Source organism: Microcaecilia unicolor, chromosome 1 (assembly GCF_901765095.1).
Source record: "Microcaecilia unicolor chromosome 1, aMicUni1.1, whole genome shotgun sequence".
NCBI classification, from domain to species: domain Eukaryota; kingdom Metazoa; phylum Chordata; class Amphibia; order Gymnophiona; family Siphonopidae; genus Microcaecilia; species Microcaecilia unicolor.
In genome coordinates this window covers 16,567,080-16,594,857 of record NC_044031.1, presented here as the reverse complement: position 1 = coordinate 16,594,857, position 27,778 = coordinate 16,567,080, and the positions used below count along the sequence as shown (strand labels likewise).

Below are 27,778 nucleotides of genomic sequence, written 5' to 3'. Positions count from 1 at the left end.
CTCTTATCACCTCTCGCTTAGACTATTGCAACTTGCTTCTCACAGGTCTCCCACTTAGCCATCTCTCTCCTCTTCAATCTGTTCAAAATTCTGCTGCACGACTAATATTCCGTCAGGGTTGTTATGCTCATATTAGCCCTCTCCTCAAGTCACTTCACTGGCTTCCTATCCGTTTCCACATACAGTTCAAACTCCTCTTATTGACCTATAAGTGCATTCACTCTGCAGCTCCTCAGTACCTCTCCACTCTCATCTCTCCCTATATTCCTCCCCGGGAACTCTGATCACTGGGTAAATCTCTCTTATCTGCCCCCTTCTCCTCCACTGCTAACTCCAGACTCCGTTCCTTTTATCTTGCTGCACCATATGCCTGGAATAGACATCCTGAGCCAATACGTCAAGCTCCATCTCTGACCGTCTTCAAATCTAAGCTAAAAGCCCACCTTTTTGATGCTGCTTTTAACTCCTAACCCTTGTTCACTTGTTCAGAACCCTTATTTTATCATCCTCACTTTAATATTCCCTTATCTCTTGTTTGTCCTGTTTGTCTGTCCTAATTAGATTGTAAGCTCTGTCGAGCAGGGACTGTCTCTTCATGTTCAAGTGTACAGCGCTGCGTACGTCTAGTAGCGCTATAGAAATGATAAGTAGTACAGCAATTACCAAGCTCTCCAAATCTCACTGCCATCTCAACCCATGTCCCAACTACCTAATGAAAGATGCCCCAGAACGCTTTATCACAGATCTGACCTCCCACCTAAACTTCCTGCTCCAATAAGGCTCATTCCCTACAGAACATGGCAATATACTACTCACACCAATACCTAAAAACCCCAAGAAACCGGCGAGTGATGTCACCAACTATCGTCCAGTCGCATCCATCCCTTTGCTAATTAAATTATTGGAGAACAGGGTGACCTCCCAACTAAACGACTTTATACAAAAATTCTCCATTCTACATGAATCACAATCTGGTTTCCGTTCAGCCCACAGTACAGACACTGTCCTACTCACCCTAATATCCAAATTCAAACAGTAAATTTCACTTGGAAACAACATCCTCCTCTTGCAATTCGATTTATCCAGTGCATTCGATATGGTAAATCACAATATCCTAACCAAACTACTGGATAAACTTGGAATCGGCGGAAGCATCATTAATTGGATAAAAGGCTTCATCACCTCAAGATCTTACCAAGTAAAATCAACCTCAACTGTCTCATCTTCCTGGTCACCAAACTGCGGTGTACCTCAAGGTTCCCCTCTATCCCTGATCCTTTTCAGTCTTATGATGATCCCACTAGCAAAAGCTCTATTCAGACATGGTCTCAACCCTTTCATATATGCTGATGACGTCATTCTGACGTCATTTCCTTTTTCCGCGAAGGCGGGACTGAGGGAAGAACTCATCTGAAACAAGCAGGAAAGGCTGAAGACGGGCAGCAGCGCTTTAAATAAGCGGCACTTTGAGGGCGGTAAGAGAAACTGACGGGTAGGAGCGAGAGGGGAGGGTGGGGGCGAAGGACATCGTTGGACGTGTTTGGGAGCGGGAGGGAAGAGAATTGCTGGGCATGGATGAGTAGAGGGGGGCAGGGGAGAGAAATGCTGGGCATGGAAGGGCAGAGGGGGGCCGGGGAGAGAATTGCTGGGCATGGATGGGCAGAGGGGGGCAGGGGAAAGAAATGCTGGGCATGGATGAGTAGAGGGGGCAGGGGAGAGAAATGCTGGGCATGGATGAGTAGAGGGGGGCAGGGGACAGAATTGGGGGGCAGGGGAGAGAAATGCTGGGCATGGATGGGTAGAGGGGGGCAGGGGAGAGAATTGCTGAGCATGGATAGGCAGAGGGGGCAGGGGAGAGAAATGCTGGGCATGGAAGGGCAGAGGGGGGCAGGGGAGAGAAATGCTGGGCATGGAAGGGCAGAGGGGGGCAGGGGAGAGAATTGCTGGGCATGGATGGGCAGAGGGGGGCAGGGGAAAGAAATGCTGGGCATGGATGAGTAGGGGGCAGGGGAGAGAAATGCTGGGCATGGATGGGCAGAGGGGGGCAGGGGAGAGAAATGCTGGGCATGGATGGGTAGAGGGGGGCAGGGGAGAGAATTGCTGAGCATGGATGGGCAGAGGGGGGCAGGGGAGAGAAATGCTGGGCATGGAAGGGCAGAGGGGGGCAGGGGAGAGAAATGCTGGGCATGGAAGGGCAGAGGGGGGCAGGGGAGAGAATTGCTGGGCATGGATGAGTAGAGGGGGGCAGGGGAGAGAAATGCTGGGCATGGATGGGTAGAGAGGGGCAGGGGAGAGAGGAGAGTTTCAGGACATGGATGGAAGGAAGGGCAAGAGAAATTCTGGACATGGATGGAGGGAAGGGAGAGAGAAGAAATGCTGGACATGGAGGGAAGATAGAGGAAGGAGATTAGATGAGGGAAAAGGAAGTGAGGAGAGAAACTGCACATGGATGGAGAAAATAGGCAGAAGCTGGGTCCACTGTACAGTCAAGTCTGCAGAGGACCAGAAATGAAGAAGAAAGGAGGAAAGAAAAGAAATAAATGGAAAGGAAGCCCTGGAAACGGAGTTAAGAGGACAGATAGCAGCAGAATCAGATACTGGGCCAGCATGATCAGAGAAACAAAGTCACCAGACAACAAAGGTAGAAAAAAATAATTGTATTTTCATTATAGTGTTTGGAATATGTCCACTTTGAGAATCAGGTGCTGAACGTTAAAAGTTTATATTTATTTACTTATTTATGGCATTTTATCCCATATTAAACATGAATTAGATTGGAACCGGGGGTCATTTAATTTTTTTTTTCCTGGAGAGAGTAATGCATTGCCCCCCCCCCCCCCCCCCCGGCTATAGCCAGCTCTGCAATTTTAGGGGGGGGGCGCAGAGGTGGATGGGGGGGGGGGCACAGTGGTGGGGGGGGGGGCGCCAAGGTGGACCGGGGAGAGAGCCTGTTGTTAAAAATTTACCAGCACACCACTGGTTGTCTTTGTAGGTTTTGTTGCAGAGATGTGTCTTCAAAGATTTGTGAAAGTTACTTAGATCATCCATGGTTTTCAGGGCAGTGGGTAGTGCGTTCCATAGCTGTGTGCTCCTGTACGAGAAGGACGTGGCGTATACCTGCTTGTATGTAATTCCTTTACAGCTGGGGAAGTGCAAGTTGAGGAATTTGCGGGCTGATGTTTTGGCGTTTCTAGGAGGTAGGTCCACTAGGTTTAGCATGTATAGCGGGGCATCTGCATGAATAATTTTGTGTACAGTCATGCAGATCTTGAACTCAATGCGTTCCTTGAGTGGGAGCCAGTGAAGTTTCTCTCTTAAAGGTTTCGCACTTTCATATTTGGTTTTTCCAAATATGAGTCAGGCTGCAGTATTCTGGGCTGTTTGGAGTTTTTTAATAGTCTGTTCTTTACAGCCAGCGTACAGTGTGTTACAGTAGTCCAGATGACTTATTACCATTGACTGTACTAGGGTACGGAAGATGTTTCTCGGGAAGAAAGGTTTTACTCTTTTGAGTTTCCACATTGAGTAGAACATCTTTTTCGTCGTATTCTTCACGTGGGTATCGAGTGTGAGGTTTCGATCAATGGCGACTCCAAGAATTTTCAGATTTTCTGAAATAGGAAGAGTGCAGTATGGTGTGGTTATGGTGGAGTACTTGTTTGTGTTGTATTGAGAAGTGAGTACTAGACATTGATTTTCTTCTGCATTGAGTTGTAACTGAAATGAATCCACCCAGGAGTGCATGATTCGGAGGCTTTGGTTGATCTCGTTAGTGATTTCGTTTAGATCATGTTTGAACGGGGTGTAAATCGTGACATCGTCTACATATATGTAGGGGTTGAGGTTTTGATTGGCTAAGAGTTTGGCTAATGGTATCATCATTAAGTTGAAGAGAGTTGGTGAGGGGGGGGGGATCCTTGAGGAACTCCGCATTCCGGTATCCATGGAGGTGATATATCAGCGTTCGTTGTTACTTGGTAAGATCTAGTGGTGAGGAATCCTTCGAACCATTTGAGAACTGGGCCTCCGACTCCGAAGTACTCTAGTATATGTAATAGTATTCCATGATCAACCATGTCGAAGGCTCTAGACATGTCGAATTGCAGTAGGAGTATGTTCTTACCAGTTGCAATTGTTTTTTTGAATGAGTTCATTGCGGACACTAGTACAGTTTCGGTGCTATGATTTGATCGAAATCCTGATTGAGACTCATGTAGAATTGAGTGTTTAGTTAAGTATTCAGTGAGTTGTTTCGTCACTATGCCTTCCATCAGTTTGGTTATGAGCGGAATGGATGCAACTGGTCGATAATTGGTTATGTCCATTATGCTTTTCTTAGCATCTTTTGGCAGCGGAGTGAGTAGGATATTTCCTTTATCCGTTGGAAAGAGACCATTTTGGAGTCTGTGGTTTACATGGTTCATGAGGTCTTTTTTGAATTGTTTGGGGGCGGATCTTATTAGGCTAATAGGGCAAATGTCTAATTTGCATTGAGACTTGGCATATTTTCTAAGCCATTGTGAGAGTTCGTCTATAGAAATCATGTCGAAGTTGGTCCATGATCGATCTGCTGGGCATTCCCCAGGTTTTGGGTCTAGGCATTCAAGGATGCTTGTGTACTCGGTGGTATTGGTAGGTATCTTGCGTCGGAGCTTTATAATTTTTTTGTTGAAGTATTTTGCTAGATTGGTTGCGGATGGGGTGTCTATGTTGTTAGAGGTGATCGGTGTAGTGTTTAGGAGTTTATTTACGAGCGAGAAGAGTTTGTGTGTATCCTTGTAGTTTGGTCCTATTATGGTTTTGTAATACGTTCTCTTGGTTTGTCTGATGTTGTATTTGTATTTTCTTTGTAGCTGTTTCCATTCTTTGAGTGTGTGTTCGTCTTTTTTCTTGCTCCAAGCTGTTTCTAGTCTTCTGACCTGTGTTTTTAGTTCTTTCAATTCTTCATTAAACCATGGTATTGGGTTCTTCCTATGTGAGGTTCTGGTTTGAGGCGGTGCTATGTTGTCTAGTACTGATTTGCATCTGTTGTCCCATTCTTGTAGAAATTGGGGTGAATCTGTAGGTGTTGTCCAATTGTCGGTATAGAGTTGTTGCCAGAATGTTAGTGGGTCTATTTTGCCTCTTGTAGTATAGGTTCTTTTTTCTTGTTTGTGGATTTTTTGTTCTCCAGTGGAGGGAAATGAGTGCTTTGTAGTGATCCGACCAAGGTATGGCTGTCCATTTTGTATCTCTAATTGTGAAATTATGTTCTGATGAGAATTTGTGGGTTATGATATCTAGTGTATGTCCTTTTTTATGGGTGGGTTGCATGTTTGGCCAGTGGAGCTCCCAAAGTTGGAGGAATTCCTTGCATTCATGTACATTGCTTGCATTAGTATCTTCAAGATGAAGGTTGATATCTCCTGCTATGAGAAGGTTCTGGGTAGACACGCAAGTATTCGATATGAAATCTTTGAAGTGTGTTTGTGAATCTTGCCAATTGCCCGGGGGTCTGTAAAATAAGATTAGATTTAGTTGTTCCCATAGGTTAGGTCCCTTCAAATCCAATCTAACCGAAATTTCCGACAAAATATCCTTGGGCATGCACATCTTAACCGCTTGAGTCAACGCCTTTATGATGAAAATGAACAAAGAAAAAAACGCAATGCCTAATCCTCTCATCCCAGCACTCCGCGCCCCTCCCTACCAACCTTAACATCTCCAGCACCACAATCCCCATATCTGACAACTTAAAAATCCTTGGAGTGACATTAGATAACCATCTCTTGCTCGAAGATCACGCAAAATCAACTACAAAGAAAATGTTCAACATGATGTGGATACTGAATTTTATGGGGATTTGGTAGATCCCCCAGGTTCAGTCTGGTGTTCACATTTGGTGTTCCATTCACCAGAGAGAACCACTAGAAGGCTTAACCATATTATAATCTGGCTCCATATTGGTATGAGAGAATAAGAGTACTCACTAATACCCATTATAGCCCAAGAAACAGTACAATTGAGAATGAAGTGGATACAGCACCGTTCACGGAAGAAAGTGTGTATCAACAACTTGAAAAGCTAAAGGTGGACAAAGCCATGGGACCAGACGGGATCCACCCCAGGATATTGAGGGAGCTCAGAGAGGTTTTGGCGGGTCCTCTTAAAGATTTGTTTAATATATCCTTGCAGACGGGAAAGGTTCCGAGGGATTGGAGAACGGCGGAGGTGGTCCCTCTTCACAAAAGTGGTGATAGGGAAGAAGCTGGAAACTACAGGCCGGTAAGCCTCACTTCAGTTATTGGAAAAGTAATGGAAGCGATGCTGAAGGAAAAGATAGTGAATTTTCTGGAAGCCAATAAGTTGCAAGATCCGAGACAACATGGCTTTACCAAAGGGAAATCGTGCCAAACGAATCTCATTGAGTTCTTTGATTGGGTGACAGGAGAATTGAATCAGGGACGAGCTATGGACGTAATCTACTTAGATTTCAGCAAAGCTTTTGACACGGTTCCCCACAGGAGGCTCTTAAATAAACTGGAGGGGCTGAAGATAGGACCTGAAGTGGTGAACTGGATTAGGAACTGGTTGACGGACAGACGCCAGAGGGTGGTGGTGAATGGAATTCGCTCGGAGGAAGGAAAGGTGAGTAGTGGAGTGCCTCAGGGATCGGTGCTGGGGCCGATTCTGTTCAATATATTTGTGAGTGACATTGCCGAAGGGTTAGAAGGTAAAGTTTGCCTATTTGCGGATGATACTAAGATCTGTAACAGAGTGGACACCACGGAGGGAGTGGAAAACATGAAAAAAGATCTGAGGAAGCTAGAAGAATGGTCTAAGGTTTGGCAATTAAAATTCAATGCGAAGAAATGCAAAGTGATGCACTTAGGGAATAGAAATCCACGGGAGACGTATGTGTTAGGCGGGGAGAGTCTGATAGGTACAGGCGGAGAAAGGGATCTTGGGGTGATAGTATCTGAGGATTTGAAGGCGACGAAACAGTGTGACAAGGCGGTGGCCGTAGCTAGAAGGTTGTTAGGCTGTATAGAGAGAGGTGTGACCAGCAGAAGAAAGGGGGTGTTGATGCCCCTGTATAAGTCGTTGGTGAGGCCCCACCTGGAGTATTGTGTTCAGTTTTGGAGGCCGTATCTTGTTAAGGATGTAAAAAGAATTGAAGCGGTGCAAAGAAAAGCTAGGAGAATGGTATGGGATTTGCGTTACAAGACGTATGAGGAGAGACTTGCTGAACTAAACATGTATACTCTGGAGGAAAGGAAAAACAGGGGTGATATGATACAGACGTTCAAATATTTGAAAGGTATTAATCCGCAAACGAACCTTTTCCGGAGATGGGAAGGTGGTAGAACGAGAGGACATGAAATGAGATTGAAGGGGGGCACACTCAAGAAAAATGTCAGGAAGTATTTTTTCACGGAGAGAGTAGTGGATGCTTGGAATGCCATCCCGCGGGAGGTGGTGGAAATGAAAACGGTAACGGAATTCAAACATGCGCGGGATAAGCATAAAGGAATCCTGTGCCGAAGGAATGGATCCTCAGGAGCTTAGTCAGGATCGGGAGGCGGGGCTGGTGGTGGGAGGCGGGGATAGTGCTGGACAGACTTGTACGGTCTGTGCCAGGGCCGGTGGTGGGCAGCGGGACTGGTGGTTGGGAGGCGGGGATAGTGCTGGACAGACTTGTACGGTCTGTGCCGGAGCCGGGGTTGGGAGGCGGGGCTGGTGGTTGGGAGGTGGGGATGGTGCTGGGCAGACTTGTGCGGTCTGTGCCTGAGCCGGTGGTTGGGAGGAGGGGCGGGTGGTTGGGAGACGGGGATAGTGCTGGGCAGACTTATACGGTCTGTGCCCTGAAGAGCACAGGTACAAATCAAAGTAGGGTATACACAAAAAGCAGCAAATATGAGTTATCTTGTTGGGCAGACTGGATGGACCGTGCAGGTCTTTTTCTGCCGTCATCTACTATGTTACTATGTTACATAGAACCGACTGAGGGACGGCTGACCCGCGAGGGCCTCACTGGATTCCAGCACGGGTGAACGAGCCCGAGGCTGATCGCGACAGTCTGAGGACCTTACAGGAACTCGTATGAATGCAAGCTTTGTTCCTGAATGAGACGATTGATGGCTGCCTGGAGTAATGGAGACAGAGACTGACCATATAGGCGTCCGTGTTACAACGTACTAGATAGGCTCTCTTCCATTGCTGTCTCTTAAACATCCTTGCAGCAGTTCAGGGATTTGAATTCATTTCTTGGGTGTACTAAATGACGGCTGCGCAGGGCTGAGAAACAGAGACCAAGCTAATTGGATTCCTTGCTTACATACTTATGGATGACGGCTGTCTAAGGGTAGATTGTTCCAGCCCTTCTGCTCCAGCTTGTTCCTGTCCGCCTGATCCAGCTTCTCCCTGCTTATTCCTGTCCATCTGCTCCAGCTTGATCCGGTCCACCTGATCCAGCTTCTCCCTGCTTGTTCCAGTTCATCTGCTCCAGCTTGTTCCAGTCCGCCTGACCCAGCTCGTTCCAGTCCGTCTGCTCCAGCTTATTCCAGTCCACCTGATCCAGTTTGTTCCAGCTTCTCCCTGCTAGTTCTAGTCCGTCTGATCCAGCTTCTCCCTGCTTGTTCCAGCTCATCTGCTCCAGCTTCTCCCTGCTAGTTCCAGTCTGCCTGATCCAGCTTCCCCCTGCTTGTTCCAGCTCATCTGCTCCAGCTTGTTCCAGTCCGCCTGATCCAGCTTCTCCCTGCTTGTTCCAGTCCGCCTAATCCTGCCCACCTGCCTGCCAGCTTGTTCCAGTCCGCCTAATCCTGCCTGCCTGCCTGCTAGCCAATCAACCAACTTGCCTGCTATCACCCCTTCAACTTGCCTGCTTATCTGCCCATCAACAACCTGCTGCTGAGCGCTCCACCGCACTCACCTGTTTCTGCCTGCCTGCCCCCCTCCCACTAGCTTGTCAGCCCATTGACTTACCTGCTCTCCAGCCCATCAACTTCTTCTCAACATATCTACCAACCTACCTGCCTCAGTCACTACTCATGGCCCCTGTACACATTCTCTTCCTTGCCCTATCCCTTCCTAATCTTTTCCCCCTCCCCCTACCGCTGGCTACCGCTGAAACTCACTGCCCACCCATGTCCTCTCCAGTCCTACTCACTACTGCAATACCCTATTCACCCCCGTCCCTCACCACCTCACCATCTCTCTTGTCCCCCTCCTCCTTCCTAGCTCTCAACCTTCAACACTTCCTTCCTGCCATTAACCCATCCCCATTCCTCCTAAGTGCATCCCGTCTTCGTCGCCCTACCTCCCCCATCCTCCTCCGCACTCTCTTGCTCCTCCTCCTGCTATCCGCGGGAGACATCAATCCCAATCCAGGTCCCCCCCCACCTGTCCTCCTATCCATGCAAACGATTCTGGGATGTCTCCAATCCCATCTCTATTCCCCTCTTCCCTCCCCTTCTCATGTGCCCTGTGGAATGCCCGATCGGTCTGTAACAAACTTCCCTTCACCCACGACCTCTTCATCTCTCGTTCCCTTCAACTGCTCGCCCTAACTGAAACCTGGCTCTCCCCTGATGACTCTGCCTCAGTTGCGGCTCTATGCCATGGAGGCTATCTCTTCTCCCACACTCCCCGCATAGTTGGCCTCGGAGGAGGCGTCGGGTTACTACTCTCGCCCTCCTGTAGTTTCCAACCCCTCCTCCTACTGCAATCTCACTGCTTGTCATCCTTTGAAGCCCACGCCATCCGTCTATTCTACCCATTGCCACTCAGAGTGGCAGTCATTTACCACCCCCCTGATAAATCTCTCTCTTCCTTCCTCACTGACTTCGATGCCTGGCTTTCTGTTTTTCTTGATCCCTCATCTCCGACCCTCATTCTCGGAGACTTTAACATACACGCTGATGACCCATCCGACTCTCACGCTTCTCAGTTCCTCACTCTATCATCCTCCTTCAACCTCCAGCTGTGCTCCACCACCCCTACTCACCAAAATGGCCATTGTGTCGACCTCGTCCTCTCCTCTTCCGGCTCACCCTCCAATTTCCACGCCTCTGCTCTTCCTCTCTCTGATCATCACCTGATCACCTTCACACTTCTTCACCCCCCCTCAGCCCCGCCCAACACTAACCACTACTTCCAGGAATCTCCAGGCTATTGATCCACCCACCTTATCCTCTACTATTTCTAATCTCTTCCCCTCCATCATGTCCTCCGAGTCTGTCTACAAGGCTGTCTCCACTTACAATGCCCCTCTCTCCTCTGCTCTGGACACCCTCGCACCATCCATCTCCCGTCCCGCAAGGCGTACTAATCCCCAGCCTTGGCTGACCCCTTGCATCCGTCACCTTCGCTCCTGCGCCCGATCCACTGAACGCCTCTGGAGGAAATCTCGCACCTACTCAGATTTCCTTCATTACAAATTCATGCTATCCTCCTTCCAGTCCTCCCTATTCCTTGCCAAACAGGACTACTACACCCAATTGACCAATTCCCTCAGCTCCAACCCTCGTCGTCTCTTTGCCACCCTCAACTCCCACCCCCACCCCCCACCCCTCACTCTCTCCTCAATCACTGGCTGACTACTTCTGTGACAAGGTGCAAAAGATCAACCTTGAGTTCACTACCAGGCCACCTCCCCCCCCTTCATCCCTCAACCCTCTACCAACAAACCCTGGTCTCTTTCTCCTCCTTCCCTGAGATCACTCTGCTGCACGTCTTATATTCCGCCTGAACCGATATACTCATATCACCCCTCTCCTCAGGTCACTTCACTGGCTTCCGATCAGATACCGCATACAGTTCAAGCTTCTCCTTCTTACCTACAAATGCACTCAGTCTGCAGCCCCTCATTACCTCTCTACCCTCATCTCCCCTTACGTTCCCGCCCGAAACCTCCGCTCACAGGACAAATCCCTCCTCTCAGTACCCTTCTCCACCACCGCCAACTCCAGGCTCCGCCCATTCTGCCTCGCCTCACCCTATGCTTGGAATAAACTTCCCAAGCCCTTACGCCAAGCCCCCTCCCTACCCATCTTCAAATCCTTACTCAAAGCCCACCTCTTCAATGTTGCTTTCCTTTCAGGAAAGCTAGACTGCCCCAATCTGATGACCCCTACTTGACTGTTTGTACATTTGTCCTTTAGATTGTAAGCTCTTTGAGCAGGGACTGTCCTTCTATGTTAAATTGTACAGCGCTGCGTAACCCTAGTAGCGCTCTAGAAATGTCAAATAGTAGTAGTAGTAAAAATGTAATAGAAGAAGGAGATAAGATTGGTTTCAAAGATATATTGTTTTATTAATCAACTTACCAATGTAATACAAGATGAAATAGTACACGCGGCAATCAAGATATGGAGGTCCTTCTGGAGACCTCCACCCACATACACTTGCTGTCAGCCTTATATACTCTTTTTGCTTGCATTCAAATTAATAGACTCTCATATATTCCTATGATAACCTTCTACCCAGATAGCCCCCCCACCCCCCCCTTCTCTCACCCAACCGCAGGTGCTCTTCAGGAAGATCTCCCTCCCTTTCGGACAGATGGTCTAACACCGTTCCCTAATCTTATTTTGGGACTTCCCTATTCTGCTGTTACCACCTGAAGATGAGATCTTGGGTGCTTTCCAATTCTTCTGAGTTACGGACATTTCACAACTTGTCAACTGTAAAGAAGCTTCTTCTAACTCTGATACAGAGATGAAGGAAGCCATTTCACAGATGAGAGATTCCATTTTGATTTCAGATTCCTTGACCATTCTTTTTCTAATTAGGCCTCAGTCTGGGCTTTAGGCCGGGCTGTCACATCCGTCGCTCCCTCCGGCTGCTCCTCTGCGGGAAGCAAGGGCCGGGAGGAAGGACCTGCAGCCAGAGAGGGCTTACCCGACGGTTTCCCGGATGGGCGCCGGTTCCAGGTGCAGTCGGGGCCGAGCCGGGGTCCTTTGCGGCGATGGCTGGCCTTCTCGAGGCCGCGACTGAGAGCCGGGGCTCGCCGCGGCGATGGCCGCCCTGTCCGGGGCCGAGTCTGTGGGCCGGCGATCATGGCTTCCGGGCTCTCGGTTGCCAGCCATGGGGTTTGTGCTTGCACTAGCGGGGAGGATGGCGCCGAGACGCGATGGCCAGCGTCTCTTCCACATTCGGGCGCGGGAACCCAAAGCTCCGCCTCAGAGGAACCAGATTGGGATGCCGGTGCTGTAGCCCCGCCTGGGAAGCCGGACGGAACCAACCAGAGGGACTTCCTCAGTTGCCGGGTTCCGATTGGCCGGCCATGTCGGCTGGGGCTGGGCGGTTGAATGCTGATAGTATTTAAGGAGCGGGGCTGAAACAGGACGTTGCTTCAGGTTCTGTTTCCCTAGGCCAGTCTTTGTGTGTTCTAGTTTTCAGTACGTTCCCTTGCTCTCCTGGTTTGATCTTTGGACTGTTTCTGGACAACTCTGCTAGCCGCCTGCCCTGAACTTTTGCCTGTATTTGGACAACACTGTGAGCTGCCTGCCCTGACCTGTTGCCTGTTTTGGACGACGCTGTGAGCTGCCTGCCCTGACCTGCTGCCTGTTATTGGTCTACTCTGGCTTCCACCTATCTCCCTGCTCCCGGTTCCGGTACTGGGTCAACCCCGCAGTTCCGGAAGTCCCGTTGGCCGCCTGCAGCTGGGGGCTCAACCCCCGGTGAACGGCAGTCGCCGCGGGTGAAGACTTGGGGTTGCACGGCTGTCCTCTGAGGTCCTTCGGGGCCTTGCGGGACCTAAAGGCTCACCTCCTTTCCAGACAAGACACGGGCCTTACTTTTCCAGCAGGCTTCCGGCTGTACAAGCCATTTGATTTATAGCTTGGCCTAAGTTTCTAAGAGGCCTGATCCTTCAGGCTTGATCTTCCACCATTCCAGTAGTGGCCCTTGACTGTATTATATCTTTACAATACTGAAACGCGTAAAACCATATCTCCCCCTGAAAACATTCCGGAACTTAGTGCAATCCACAGTACTTACCCACGCCGACTACTGCAACAGTATTTTCTTAGGCTGCAAGAACCACATCCTGAAAAAACTTCGGACTGCCCAAAATACAGCTGCTAGACTCATTTTTGGCAAACCACGATTTGAAAGTGCAACACCTCTTCGAAAAAAACTTCATTGGCTCCCTATCAAACAACGAATCAATTTCAAAGTCCACACACTAATCCACAAGATTATCCACGGTGAATCTCCAGGCTATATGCTCGACTAGATCGACCTCCCCACCAGGAACATGTCTACAACCTCACGAACTTACCTCAACCTACACTACCCCAATTGCAAAGGACTCAAGTACAAAACCTATTATGGATCCAACTTCTCCTTCTTAGGCAGCCAACTCTGGAATGCCCTCCCCAGACCAATCCGATGACTCAGTGACCATCTGACCTTTCGGAAATCACTAAAAACCCATCTGTTCAGGCAAGCCTACCCAAGCGATCCAGATTAATTCCCACAAACTCATCTATTCATCACATATCCAGGATACAATGACAACGACCTAGACTACATCTCCTGCCACATTTTCCCCTGCTTATCCCTTGTTCTAGCCCCTTTCACCTCATCGACACCTCCCCAAATGCTCACCTACCCTTACTCACACCTCTACTACTCCCCTCACTCTTGCCCATGCCCCTCAGACTCATCTACCCCTCCAATTGTTCACTTACCCTTGCTCATGTTTCTCCTACTCCCCTCATCTCTGCATTTCTTCATTCTTATTTCTTTTATTACTCCGATAATACTCAACTTATTTCTCTCCCAATTACTATGTAAGCCGCATTGAACCTGCTTTGAGTGGGAAAGCGCGGGGTACAAATGTAATAAATAAATAAATATATATATCCATGTGTATCTGCCATATATGGGTCGCTTAGCCTCAGTTCCTCCTAAGTGTCACCTTGACATGTAACATGTACTTTCCAGTTACTGAGAAAGCACTCTTGCTTACATGCAGCTGCAGGAAGAAACTAAAAATATGCTGACAACAGCAAAGCAAGGAATACTGAGGGCCATCAGAGCCATATTACAGGCCTAGTATAGGAAGGAATATACACTGGCTATCTCCACCGCAAGACTTGGACAACCACAACATGACGCCCGCCACAGAAGCCTAAGGGAACGTAGAAAGGTTGTTTTACCTGCAGCGCATAATTAAGCTGTAGACTGTACCAGAGGATGTGGTCAAAGGAACTACGATAGAGGGGCTCAAAAGAGGTTTGAAGATGTTTCTGGAGGAAAAGTCCATAAAATATTTTTAGTCAGGTAGATTTGGGAGAGCCATTGCTCTTCTCTGGAAAATGAACCATGAGAATTAGATCTACTTTGTGGGATCTGCCAGGCACTAGTGACCAGACTGGCCACTATTGGAGACAGGATCAAGTGTCATGGTTGTGACTGTGATCAGGTGTCCAGACTCACCTTTTTCCAGTGATCTGGCTCTGTGGCTTCTCTGGACTGTCTTGTCCCTGCATTGATGCATCTGCTGCCTGATGTTCCTGCAATTCAAGCCTCATTCCAAGTTGTGACATCATCAGTAAAGTCCTTTATAAGCACCTTGGAACTCTCATGCCTTTGCCTTTGCAAGAGGTCTCTTAATCTTGTCTTTGTGTTCCCTGTTTAGATCCAAGCCCTGCTTGGCTTTCTTCCTGCATGCTTTGATTCCTGTGAGTCTTGTCCTTGAAGGTCTGTTCTGTGTTTCTATGAGTCTTGTACTTGAATGCTTTGTTTCTGTGTGTCTTGCTTTTGAATCTTGTTCCTGAAAGCCTGACTCTAGAGCCACACCCTGCTCTTGGTGTCTGTAACAGTTTGACTCCTTGCCTCCTGCTTTCGGTCTAGCTGTTCCAGTTGCCAAGCTAAGTCTGTCCCTGAATGCTGTTCCAGTTGCCAAGCCAAGTCCGTTCCTGAATCCTGTTCCAGTTGCCAATCCAAGTCCGTTCCTGAATCCTGTTCCAGTTGCCAAGTCAAGTCCGTTCCTGGATCCTGCTTTCAGTCTAGCCCTGCTCTTGACTCCTGGTACAGTTTGAATTTATGTGGGGAAAACTGCCCCTCTGGCATACTGGACAGCTGCCCAGATGATAGAGAGGAGTCTCCTAGAAGGCTTTCAATATAATCCCTGTTCATGACTACTTTTATCTGACCCTGGTATATGTAGGTGAGTGTAAGTTCTATGCAGTAACCATTCTAACCCAGAAGATTAAGTATCCCTCTAGATATTATTTAAGAAGGAGAGAAGACAGGTTATAAAGATATATAGAGAGTTTATTTCTTACCAAAGGAATACATCAATCAAACCAACAGCAGGTCAGGATAGCATCTGAGGCTTCTTCTGCTCCACCCACATTTTACCAATCTTATTTACTCTCTTTCTCCCATTCAACTTAATAGGACTCCATTTGATTCAATATTAAGACTTGTTTACCAGTTAACAGTTTGACCACAACGGAAAATCCTCCCCCTCTTGCCCAACGGCACTTCCTGGCAGGTGCCAGTTTTTCTGATAAACAATTTTTTCTATCTCAGACACAGGCTAAAAAGAATCCATTTTGTGACATAAAGTTTCCATTTTGATTTCAGGTTCCTTGACCTAACCTTTCTATTTCAGGCTATTTAGGCCTCAGTCCAGGCTAAAAAGGTAGGCCATGCTTTTCCAGCAAGCTCCTAGCCACTGTAGCCATTAGATTTTTGACTAGGCCTCAATGTAATAGCCTTAACTCTAAGGTTTTAGTCCTCCCACCTTTCCGGTGGGAGCCCTTGGCTGTATCATATTTATACAAGTTAAACCCTGTTTCTGCTTTCTGTTAAGCCAAGCTGTGTTCCTGCATTCTGCTAAAGCCAAGCTCTGTTCCTGCTTTCTGCTAAAGCCAAGCTCTGTTCCTGTTCCAGTTGCCAAGCCAAGTCTGTTCCTGGATCCTGTTCAAGCTGCCAAGCCAAGTCCTCTCCTGAATTGTGTTACAGCTGCCAAGCCAAGTCCATTCCTGAATCTTGTTCTTGCCTTGTTTATAGTCTTCTGTTTGTTCTTGTTGCCTTGCCCCTGCCCTGCTTTGCCTGTCTTGTTGTGCCTTTTCTTGTCTTGTCTCATTCAGTCTAGTCCTGTCCGGATCCAGTCCTTGCCTTGTCCTGGTCTTGCCTTTTTCTGGACCCAGTTTTAATCTAATCCTGTGTCTTGCCTTGTATTGCCTGGGTCCCAGTCCCAGTTTTAATCCAGTTCCGAGTCTGCCTGTCCTGTCTGGGTTCCAGTTCTGCCCCTTTTCCTTTTTCTCTGCCTTTTTCTCCTTGTCTCGCCTGGATCCAGTCTTTGTCTTGTCCATCAAGACTCCGATGGCTATTATACTAATGTGGAAAGACCAACAAGGAGCTTTTAAATATCAGCTTGAGGGAGATCATGTATGTTATTTGCATCTCTGGTAATCATCAGCATGGATATGCTGTATTTTCTGCAGCGAGGGGAATGTTAAGGGGTCTGTGTATTACTAAGGGGGCATTTTACAAATGTGAGTGGCGCTCGGTAGTGTGGGCATGTGGAATTGCCTATTTTTTAAATGGAAGTGTAAATAGCCATCTGCTAAAACAGAAATCTGCGTGCGGCCATTTAATGCCTGAGCAGGTTCACATTTAATGCAGCGGTAATTGGTCAGTGCACAATAACCACCGGATTCGCCTACACCACGGGCCCACGTAACAAAATATAAAAAATGTTTTCTGACGTGGAAAATGGCACACGGCAAACTCAGAACTACCCCTGGGTATGCCAGGTGGTAGTGCTGATTTCCCACATGGGAACCCTACTGCCCTTATACTTGCTAATTGTTTTTCTCCTACAATAGCAAAGTGGAGTGGAAAGTGTGGACTTGAAGCGTCTGTTTACTCTTTCCAAAAATACTAGGACTAGGGGGCATGCAATGAAGGTGCAAAGTAGTAAATTTAAAACAAATCAGAGAAAAGTTTCTTCATTCAATGTGTAATTAAACTCTGGAATTCGTTGCCAAAGAATGTGGTGATGGCGGTTAGCTTAGTGGAGGTTTAAAAAAGGTTTGGACAGCTTCCTAAAGGAAAAATCCATAGACCATTATTAAAATGGACTTGGGGAAAATCCACTGCTTATTTCTAGGATACTGTCAAAACCACTAGGCTCTCTCTTTCTCCACACTACTGTCCAAATCACAAAAATATAAATAGGAGAGTGTATTAGGAAACACTCTATAGATTTATACGAGGTAGAGTCTCATATAACTGCACATGGCTCTTTATCACTTCACTCCCTTGGTGACTGTATGCGCATGCACATATATTTCATCATTGACTCGTTACCTCCTCCTCCCTATGCTATAATCGGTCGCAATCTTCAATATTTATATTTTTAATTTTTGATTTATGCTTCCAAATGCATAGGTATGGTCAAAAAAACTTATCTTAAGGAGCTGGTATGCTCATCTTTTCAAACTGGTGTGCCCATATACCCCGACAGGTGACTGTTTCACAAAGCTTCGTCAAAGGGGGGCTTCCACACTGTTTAACCTAACATATTAAAACAAATACATCAATATTTTTATTATTTTCAAAATAAACATTTACATAATATAAATGTGGGAAAATCAGGAAATGTATAAGAAAATGTTTATCCTTTACATCAAGGAGAAAGAAATTATATTGTTACTTAGTCCACAATAATATGGTCAAGATACAAGGAATTCTCTTTATACTTTTGCTCCAAGAAACTGGGTCGACATATTTCTGAAGTAAAGTCTAAAGACATGGTTTCTGTCAGTCTCGAATGCAAAGGTAGCTAGGAGAGTTGTGCGCTCCATTATAATTTCTAAAGATGTTTCTAAAAGTAGTGCTACATTCAATTCTGGAACCTCTGTTGGAACTATATTAGCTCCTGTGATGTAAAAAGCCTTTATAATTGGTGGTATAGCTTCTTTAGGGATACCTAGCACTTCAGTAAAGTACTTTTTTAACATCTCAGTCAGTGATATCAAAGGAGTCTTTGGAAAATTTAGGAATCTCGGTTTGTTACGCCTGAGTTGATTGTCAAAGAAATCCATTTTCCTTTGAATTGAATCTTTATCTATTGCCATATTAGTTACTACAGTTTGTAATGTCTTTATCTCTTGAAAATTTGACTCCCATTTTCTCTCCTGCTCCTGAGCCTTCGATTCCATCGTTTGCTGAAAGTTTTTTATTTCCTTCACCTCAGAGTTAAAGGAATTGGTTAGTTCTAGTAGGGACGAATTTATGGTCTGGATCACCTCCCAAAGGTCCTCCAAGGTAACAGGTGTAGGTCTACTCCTCACGCCGAGCAGAATGAGTGGGGTTGGCAGGGGGAGGGCGAGGAATCAGTACCTCCTGCACTCTCTCCAGATGGCGTTCCACCAGGGGTTGAGAATCCAACAGAGCCGCCACTAACCTCCAAAGGACCTGCCTGAGGCTCTCCCATTGGTCCTATCTCACCGCTCGGTCTTGGCTGTACAGCTTGAAGAGGCAGACTTAAAGATGCCGCCTCTAAGCTAAGATCCCCCTGTTGTCCTGGGGATCCAACCAAAGCTGGTAGCGGAACTCCCGATGCACGAAGGCCGAAAGATTCCAGGGTCGGCTGCCGGAGCGTCGGATTTCCGCCAGGGCTCGCAGCGGCTTTTGCCCCGACTTTCCCCTTTCTCTTCACCATAATATCAAGTGACAGAAAGTATTTGCTACTGGAGCAGAGCCTAGGATTAAGAGCAGACGTGCAGCGCTCCCTCACACGGACGCCATCTTGCCGACTCGCTCAACAAATACATCAATATTAACAATGATAAACAACCCAACTCTTATTATGAGTGCTCCTTAATTGTTAATAACTTGGGTCCCAGACTTACTGTTTGTGTCATCTCTTGCTCGTGCTGACTCCGCAATACGGCAACAGCGTTGTTTTAAACTCACTAACTACCCGGAAACCGCTGTACGTAGTTTCAGTGAGCCCTCCAAAGGATGGTGTATCTAAATAAAGCAACCCCACTGCAAATACGTATTGAGACCTTTTGGCTCCACCGTTTCTAACTGGTGTATCCAGAAGGTCTCACGCTGCAATAACTTTCTGTTAAAATCCCCTCCCCTGCCATACGGATCCACCTGTTCAATAGCCATACATTTTAAATCACTGATTACATGATTCTTCGCTTTACAATGTTGTACCAAGGGGGCTCCTAAATTGCGTGCTACTATCCTAGACTGATGCTCAGTCCCTATATATAGCTTCTCACACGGGCATCTAATGTAGTATATTATTCCTAGGGTACGGCATGTGGTCTGCCCTCTCAATTTATATTTTCTACCCTCACTTCAGTTATCTCGCGCGTCTTACAATGTGGTTTCTTACATGCATAATGCCCCAGTGTACTGGGGATTAACTCTGATGTACTAGTAACATCTGGTCACTGTACTGGACGTAGTATCTCTTTCAAATTCTGGGAACGTGAAAATGCTGTCCTTAATGCATAATTTTTAAACAGGGGGTGTGACTGCATCACATCCCAATGGTGCCTTATAATGCCGGCCACTGCTTCTCCCCCTGGGACATAACGTAAAACACATGTCAGGACCTGATCATCTTGTCTACTCTGTGATCCTGGTTGTTGTATTTAGCCCGTGTGTAGGCTCCCTTTAAAATTTTATGCGGATAGTGTCTTTGTAGCAATCTAGCGCCAAGATTTTCAGAATGTATTTTAGAGTCCTCATCTTCTGTACATATCCTTTTAAAGCTGAGGAACTTCAATCTGGCACACTCATCAGTCAGATTCTCAGGTTGACCGACCGTAGTTCTGCCCTCTGGGTAGAGTTGGGGAAAATTCCAATTCCCACCCAGATTTGCAAATCTTAAATAGTATCTGTTGTCCATACAATTCAATAGAGACACAATTTTTTTTTCATCTGTGAATCATGCTTAACCGCAGATCAGGTGCTCATCTTCTCCCTCCTCCCCCCCTCCTTTATGATATTTCTTAATAACTGCCATTTCCTGAACTGTAAACATCTTTCCTAATATAGAGAGAATAGTATTCATATCTCATGATCCTAGATGCCATCTTTACAAAAGCAGACTCCATTTTATGAACCAAACTTCTTACTGTTTTTGCCATTAATTCCTCCATCTTGGCCCTTACACTGTATTTGAATGTCACACTAGATCCTAATAAGGCTTGCCAAGCGGCCCTGCTTCCGCAGGCGCTCAGCTACAAGGCCGTCATCAGATTTTCAGACCTAGTCAGTGCTTTTCAGCAGCTTAGTCTATAGAACTCGGCCCACCACTATTCCAGTGGGTGGGTTTCAAGTTGGGACACTTATTAACAAATGCCTATCTAGGATAAAACTTACAAAAAACCAAAGATCTTAATTGCCGATAAATAGGCTAATAGCACCAATCGCACAAACTCTTTTCACATTGCAATCCTTTTAATTATTTGAAAGAGAGCCCTCAGAGAAAAACCACTATCAAGGCAATATCATCGGTTTTTACCTGGTCTTTTGCCCGGTGGCGTAGCACATCTTTCTTAGGGCTATCTCTTATTTGTGAAAATAAGTGCTATGGCCAAACACTAAAGTGCTCAAAGTAAACGTGCTCGCAAAAATAATCGTGACTTATCTTTAGACGTTATTGTTGATTAAAGTTTTCTTTTTTTCCTTGTCTTGCTAATCGATTCTCAGTCCATAAAGTCCATAAAGTTCACAGTCCGCTAGATTTTACCCTGGTAATGCCCGACACCGCGGGTTTCAATGATTTCCTCAGGGACTCGGATTAACGTTATGCAGATCTTTATGAATGAATCCAATGCTGTAGACCGAGACCTTCGGTGTGCTAGGATAAGCAGCATAAAATGTATTATACTTTTTTGGGATCTTGCCAGGTGACCTGAACTGGCCACTGTTGGAAACAGGATGCTGGATCTGATGGACCTTTGGTCTGTCCCAGTATGGCAATACTTATGTACTTATGATACCTTTCAAGTATGACGAACCAGTAATTGTTTCTTAAAATCCTTTAAGGAATCAAAAGAGCCTTATAAGTAGTGGAAACTCTTAAGTCCAAAGTACGTTTTCTATTAGTTCGTCAGCCCAACATGTTTCGGCATTCAGGGGTAGAATTATAAATTGTAAAATGGACAAAGAATCCCCTGAAAGATAAACAGAAATAAAGGGGTAAAAGAATCTTCTTACAATACCCTATGCAGAGAACTAAGACAAAAAAAGACAAACCATCCACAACCCCCCCTCCCAAAAATATATATAAAATATGTACCTAGGCGGCTTTAGGTGGATTGTTTGTCCATTTTACGATTTCATAATTACTGGCTCATCATTGCTGCTTTTTGCTTGTGATACGTTTTGATGGCAGCATTTTCGACCTCCTGTTTTTTGTGTCCTACAATAATACTCAATTCTCTTTCTTTTATTTAGAACAAGAGGATCCTAAAAACAGTAATTCAGAGACACATCACTGGAAGCTCAGTGAGAAGCCTGAAGAAGAAAAGATGTTATCAGAAAGAGACAAAGAGAAAACTTCTTCCTGTTCTGACAGGGGAGAAAAGGAAAAGAATCAAAACAAACAAAAACCTTCACCAGGAGGCTCAGCTCTGTGTGAAAACAGTATCAGTAATCTCAAACAGGCAGGGGAAGAGGAGAGAAACCAGATGAGAGATCAAAGCTGTTCCTGTGATATTTGTCAGATATTCCTCAGCAATCATTTTGTTCTAAAATCACATCACAGATATGATACTGAAGAGAGACCATCTACATGTATGGACAATGGGGGAAACTTCAGTCTAAAGAGAGAACTACAGGGACAACAGAAAACAGTCCTAAAAGAGAAACATTTTATAGGTTCTGAATGTGGGAAAGGTTTCAATAGGAAGAAAAAGCTAATGCAACACAAGACAACTAATAAAGAAACTAGAATGTGTACAAGTACCGAACATGGGAAAAGCTTTACGAACAAAGCAGACATTACAAAACATAAGAAAAACATCATTGATGAGAGAATATTTTCATGTCCTGGATGTGAGAAAAGCTCCAACAAGGAAGAAAATTTCCACCAAGGACAGAGATCAGTTTCAAGTGCTGAATGTCAGAAAAGCTTTAGTCAAGAGGAAGCAGTCATAGATCACCAAAAAGCTCAAACTGCTGGGGAATCAGACACTTCTACTAAATCTGAAAAAATATTTTGCAGGAAGGCAACACTCTCAAAATACCAGGAAATCAAGAAAAATGAGAGATTATATACTTCTGCTGACAGTGGTATAAGTGCTTGTTGGAATGGAAACCTCACAATGCCCAAGAGACTTAATTCAGTAGTGAAACCATTTACCTCTACTAAGTGTGGTAAAAGCTTCACTACAGACAGTCTCCGAGACCACCTGAAAACTGACCCTGGAATGAACCCATTTACCTGTACTGACTGTAATAAAAGCTTCAGTCAGAAAGAACACCTCACAAAACACAAAAGAATCCACACCATTAAGCTATTTCCATGTAGTGAGTGTGATAAGAGCTTAAGTACGAAGGGAAAACTGATCAAACACCAGAGAATTCATACAGGAGAGAAGCCATTTACATGTAGTGAGTGTGGTAAAAGCTTTAGTAAAAAGGAAACACTGACCAGACACCACAGAATCCACACAGGTGAGAAGCCATTTACATGTACTGAGTGTGGTAAAAGCTTTAGTAAAAAGGAAACACTGACCATACATCAGAGAATCCACACAGGAGAGAAGCCATTTACATGTACTGAGTGTGGTAAAAGCTTTAGTATAAAGGAAACACTGACCACTCACCAGAGAATGCACATAGGTGAGAAGCCGTTTACATGTACTGAGTGTGGTAAAAGCTTTACTGAGAAGAAAAAACTGACCAAACATCAGAGACTCCACACAGGTGGGAAGCCATTTACATGTACTGAGTGTGGTAAAAGCTTTAGCATAATGGGACGTCTGATCATACACCAGAGAATCCACACAGGTGAGAAGCCATTTACATGTACTGAGTGTAGTAAAAGCTTTATTGCGAAGGAAACACTGACCACACACCAGAGAATGCACACAGGTGAGAAGCCGTTTACATGTACTGAGTGTGGTAAAAGCTTTACTGAGAAGAAAAAACTGACCAAACATCAGAGACTCCATATAGGTGAGAAGCCGTTTACATGTACTGAGTGTGGTAAAAGCTATGCTGAGAAGAAAACACTGACCATACACCAGAGAATCCATACAGGAGAGAAGCCATTTATGTGTAATCAGTGTGGTAAAAGCTTTAGTAAAAAGGAAACACTGACCATACATCAGAGAATCCACACAGGAGAAAAACCATTTCCATGTAGTGAGTGTGGCAAAAGCGTTAGTACAAAGGGAAAATTGACCATACACCAGAGAATCCACACAGGTGAGAAGCCGTTTACATGTAGTGAGTGTGGTAAAAGCTTTACTGAGAAGACAGCACTGACCATACATCAGAGAATTCATACAGGAGAAAAGCCATTTACATGTACTGAGTGTGGTAAAAGCTTTAGTAAAAAGCAAACACTGACCATACATCAGAGAATCCACACAGGTGAGAAGCCATTTACATGTACTGAATGTGGTAAAAGTTTTACTAAGAAGAAAACACTGACCAGACACCAGAGAATCCACACAGGTGAGAAGCCATTTACATGTACTGAGTGTGGTAAAAGCCTTAGTAAAAAGCAAACACTGACCATACACCAGAGAATCCACACAGGTGAGAAGCCATTTACATGTACTGAGTGTGGTAAAAGCTTTATTGCAAAGGAAACACTGACCACACACCAGAGAATGCACACAGGTGAGAAGCCATTTACATGTACTGAATGTGGTAAAAGTTTTACTAAGAAGAAAACATTGACCAGACACCAGAGAATCCACACAGGTGAGAAGCCATTTACATGTAGTGAGTGTGGTAAAAGTTTCATTCGGAAAGCAAAACTTATAAGACATCAAAACAATCATTTAGGAGTGAAACCATATTCATGCAGTGAGTGTGGTAAAAGTTTTAATGAGAAGGGAGCACTGACCAAACACCAGAGAATCCATACAGGAGAGAAGTGATTTCTATGTTATTCATGGCAAAAGCTTTAGTAGGAAGCAAACATTGACCACACAACAGAAATCCCACACAGGACTGAAACGATTTACAGGTACTGAGTGTGGTAAAAGCTTCACTGGGAAAGGAAGACATGTAAGACACCAGAAAATCCAATTACCCAGTGAATCGTATGGAGAGACAGAAGATCCTGAAGCAGGAACAAATCCAAGAACAAGGAAATGTGGCAGAAGAATCCAGACCTATTTTCCATTATGTTGAGAGCTAAAGGCTTCAATGAAAAGAATTTCCAACCACACCTGCATAGGCTGCCTGTACATGTTAAAATTTATGAACCCCAAAAGGAAGCTCTCTGTAGTATGATGGAAGCTTCTACAGCGAATGTTAGCAGTAAACTTGAGATCCTACTCCACGTACCCTGGCCTAGGAGTGAGGTTCATTTCTGTCATGGTATGTGGGAAACTAACTCAGCTGGAGAAATTGCCGTGAGTAAAACTATATGTATGTACTGAGTGTAGTAAAAATTTTAGCTAGAGGTGCACTTATTTAGAGCGTGTTAAATGCTCATGCTCATTATATTCCTAGGGGCATTTCAGCTTTTAGCATGCGCTTAAATCCAGTACTGCACCTTAGTAAAGTATACTTCACGGTGCAGAAAGTGGTAAAGCCTTCTTTCGGAATGTACAAATACAGTGGGAAAGATAAGTGTTACTCCAGGAAATGTACAGGGATCAAGCCCGGACACGTGAATGGTTAAGGAGAGGAGAACTGAAAACTATGGATGAGAGATTGATAGGATGGTGGATTATGGACTCGATGGTTCACAGCGAGTAGAGAAAAAACTGGTACAATCGACATCTCATAGCTGGCTGTGAAGTGCTGATGGCAGAAAAGTTTTATACACAAAGGCATAGCAAGGTGGCACATCTCATTCATTGGAAACTCTATAAACTCTTGAGTTTTCTTTTCTCTGCTTATTTTGTATTTTTATTTTTAAATGTATTTTATATAAACTGCCTAGAGGCATCACTGTGTAATGGGAAGTACATTAAATTCCTGTAAATATATACAATTACAAGATCAGTGAACCGGAAAAGCATCAGGAAAAGGTTATATCCTGGAATATATCCATCCTGACCAATAAAATCCTTAACATTGATTATAGAGGTGTCAGTCCTGAGTGATTGCTTTATGAATTGTGTGGAGAAAGAAGATCCTCCATAGTAACATAGTAGATGATGGCAGAGAAAGACCTATACGGTCCATCCAGTCTGCCCAACAAGATAAACTCATATGTGCTACTTTATATGTATACCTGACCTTGATTTGTCCCTGCCATTTTCAGGGCACAGACCATAGTAATCTGCCCAGCACTAGCCCCGCCTCCCAACCACCGGTGCTGCCACCCAATCCCTGCTAAGCTGAGGATCCATTCCTTCTGAACACGATTTCTTTATGTTTATCCCATGCATTTTTGAATTCCGTTACCATTTTCATCTCCACCACCGTCGGGCGGGCATTCCAAGTATCCACCACCCTCTCCGTGAAAAAAATACGTCCTGACATTTTTCTTGAGTCTGCCCCCCCTTCAATCTCATTTCATGTCCTCTAGTTCTACCGCCTTCCCATCTCCAGAAAAGGTTTGTTTGCGTATTAATACGTTTCAGTTATTTGAACATCTGTATCATATCACCCCTGTTTCTCCTTTCCTCCAGGTCAGCAAGTCTCTCATACATCTTGTAATGCAAATCCCATACCATTTTTGTAGCTTTTCTTTGCACTGCTTCAATTCTTTTTAGATCCTTAGCAAGATGCAACCTCCAAAACTGAACACAATACTCCAGGTGGGGCCTCACCAACGACTTCTACAGGGGCATCAACACCACCTTTCTTCTGCTGGTCACACCTCTCTATACAGCCTAGCATCCTTCTGACTACGGCTACCGCCTTGCACACTGTTTTGTGGCCTTCAGATCCTCAGATACTATCACCCCAAGATCCCTCTCCCTGTCTGTACATATCAGACTCTCCCCACCTTACACATACGTCTCCCGTGGATTTCTACTCCCTAAGTGCATTTCTTTGCATTGAATTTTATTTGCCAAACATTAGACCATTCTTCCAGCTTCTGCAGATCCTTTTTCATGTTTTTCACTCCTTCTGGGGTGTCCACTCTGTTACAAATCTGGTATCATCCGCAAAAAGGCAAACTTTACCTTCTAACCCTTCGGCAATGCCGCTCACAAATATATTGAACAGAATTGGTTCCAGCACCAATCTTTGAGGCACTCCGCTACTCATCTTTCCCTCATCCAAGCGAATTCCATTCACCACCACCCTCTGGCGTCTGTTCGTCAACCAGTTCCTAATCCAGTTCACCATGTTGGGTCCTATCTTCAGCCTGTCATGTTTATTCAAGCGCCTCCTGTGAGGAACCGTGTCAAAGGCTTTGCTGAAAGTAGATTACATCTATAGCACGTCCTTGATTCAATTCTGTGGTCACCCAGTCAAAGAATTCAATGAGATTTGTTCGTTTCGCACGATTTACCTTTGGTAAAACCATGTTGTCTCGGATCTTGCAACTTATTATCTTCTACTTTCTAATTCCACCTCCTCAATCTCACAAGGAGGGTAGATTGAGAACACAGCATGAGAGAGACTCTATGATGTCACTCACAAGGAGGTTAGATTGAGAACAAGGAGGTTAGATTGAGAACACAGCATGAGAGGGAGACCACGCCCCTCTTCCATTAATTGGTCACAAGACTCGTGAGGCAGGGGAGTGGAGGACATGATCCTGCCCCCCTGACACTGTCCTAATGGTTCCTTCCTTCCTTCCTTCCTTCTCTTATGTTTGTTCTCTCTACAAGGAGACCCTGATTCCCATTTCCCAGCACTGACCCAACAAAGCCCAGATCTGCCCCCAGGAATGAAGGGCAGGAGGATGGCTCTTGGGGTTTGTGCTGAGCAGGTAGGAGACTGGCAGCCCTGGAAACTGTTTTCTCTGCAGCATCTGAGTGAAACATCCGGCCACAGGTGGCAGCAGCTGATGTGTCTCAAGATAAAGAGGGAGTTGGTGCTGCAGCCCAGGAACTGACTCTATGATGTCACTCACAAGGAGGTTAGATTGAGAAAACAAGGAGGTTAGATTGAGAACAGCATGAGAGAGACTCTATGATGTCACTCACAAGGAGGTTAGATTGAGAACACAGCATGAGAGGGAGACCACGCCCCTTCCATTAATTGGTCACAAGGCAGGGGAGAGGAGGCTAAGATCCCGCCCCTCCGACACTGTGATTTGTCAGATTCCACCTAGGGCGGTCCTAATGGTCCAAGGGTTCCTTCCTGCTTCTCTCTGATTCCCATTTCCCAGATCTGCCCCCAGGGATGAAGAGCAGGAGGATGGCTCTTGGGGTTTGTGCTGAGCAGGTAGGAGACTGGCAGCCCTGGAAACTGTTTTCTCTGCAGCATCTGAGTGAAACATCCGGCCACAGGTGGCAGCAGCTGATGTGTCTCAAGATAAAGAGGGAGTTGGTGCTGCCTCTCTCTGCTCTCACTTCCTGCATGTGCAGCCCAGGAAGAGACTCTATGATGTCACTCACAAGGAGGTTAGATTGAGAACAAGAAGGTTAGATTGAGATAGAACACAGCATGAGAGGGAGACCACGCCCCTTCCATTGATTGG

At 45.6% G+C, this 27,778-nt stretch overlaps 1 protein-coding gene across 1 annotated transcript in view; it reads left to right on the top strand.

Annotated features, from left to right (window-relative positions):
• The window catches only part of LOC115463223 (oocyte zinc finger protein XlCOF6-like), a 28,948-nt gene extending 4,455 nt beyond the window's left edge, over window positions 1-24,493 (top strand). The window contains exons 2-3 of the mRNA XM_030193540.1: window positions 21,439-22,911; window positions 22,996-24,493. Coding sequence (XP_030049400.1) covers window positions 21,439-22,911; window positions 22,996-24,098 — 2,576 coding nt within the window. The 3' untranslated portion in view covers window positions 24,099-24,493. The remainder of the gene's footprint in view (window positions 1-21,438; window positions 22,912-22,995) is intronic.
• The last annotated feature ends 3,285 nt before the right edge of the window (window positions 24,494-27,778 follow it).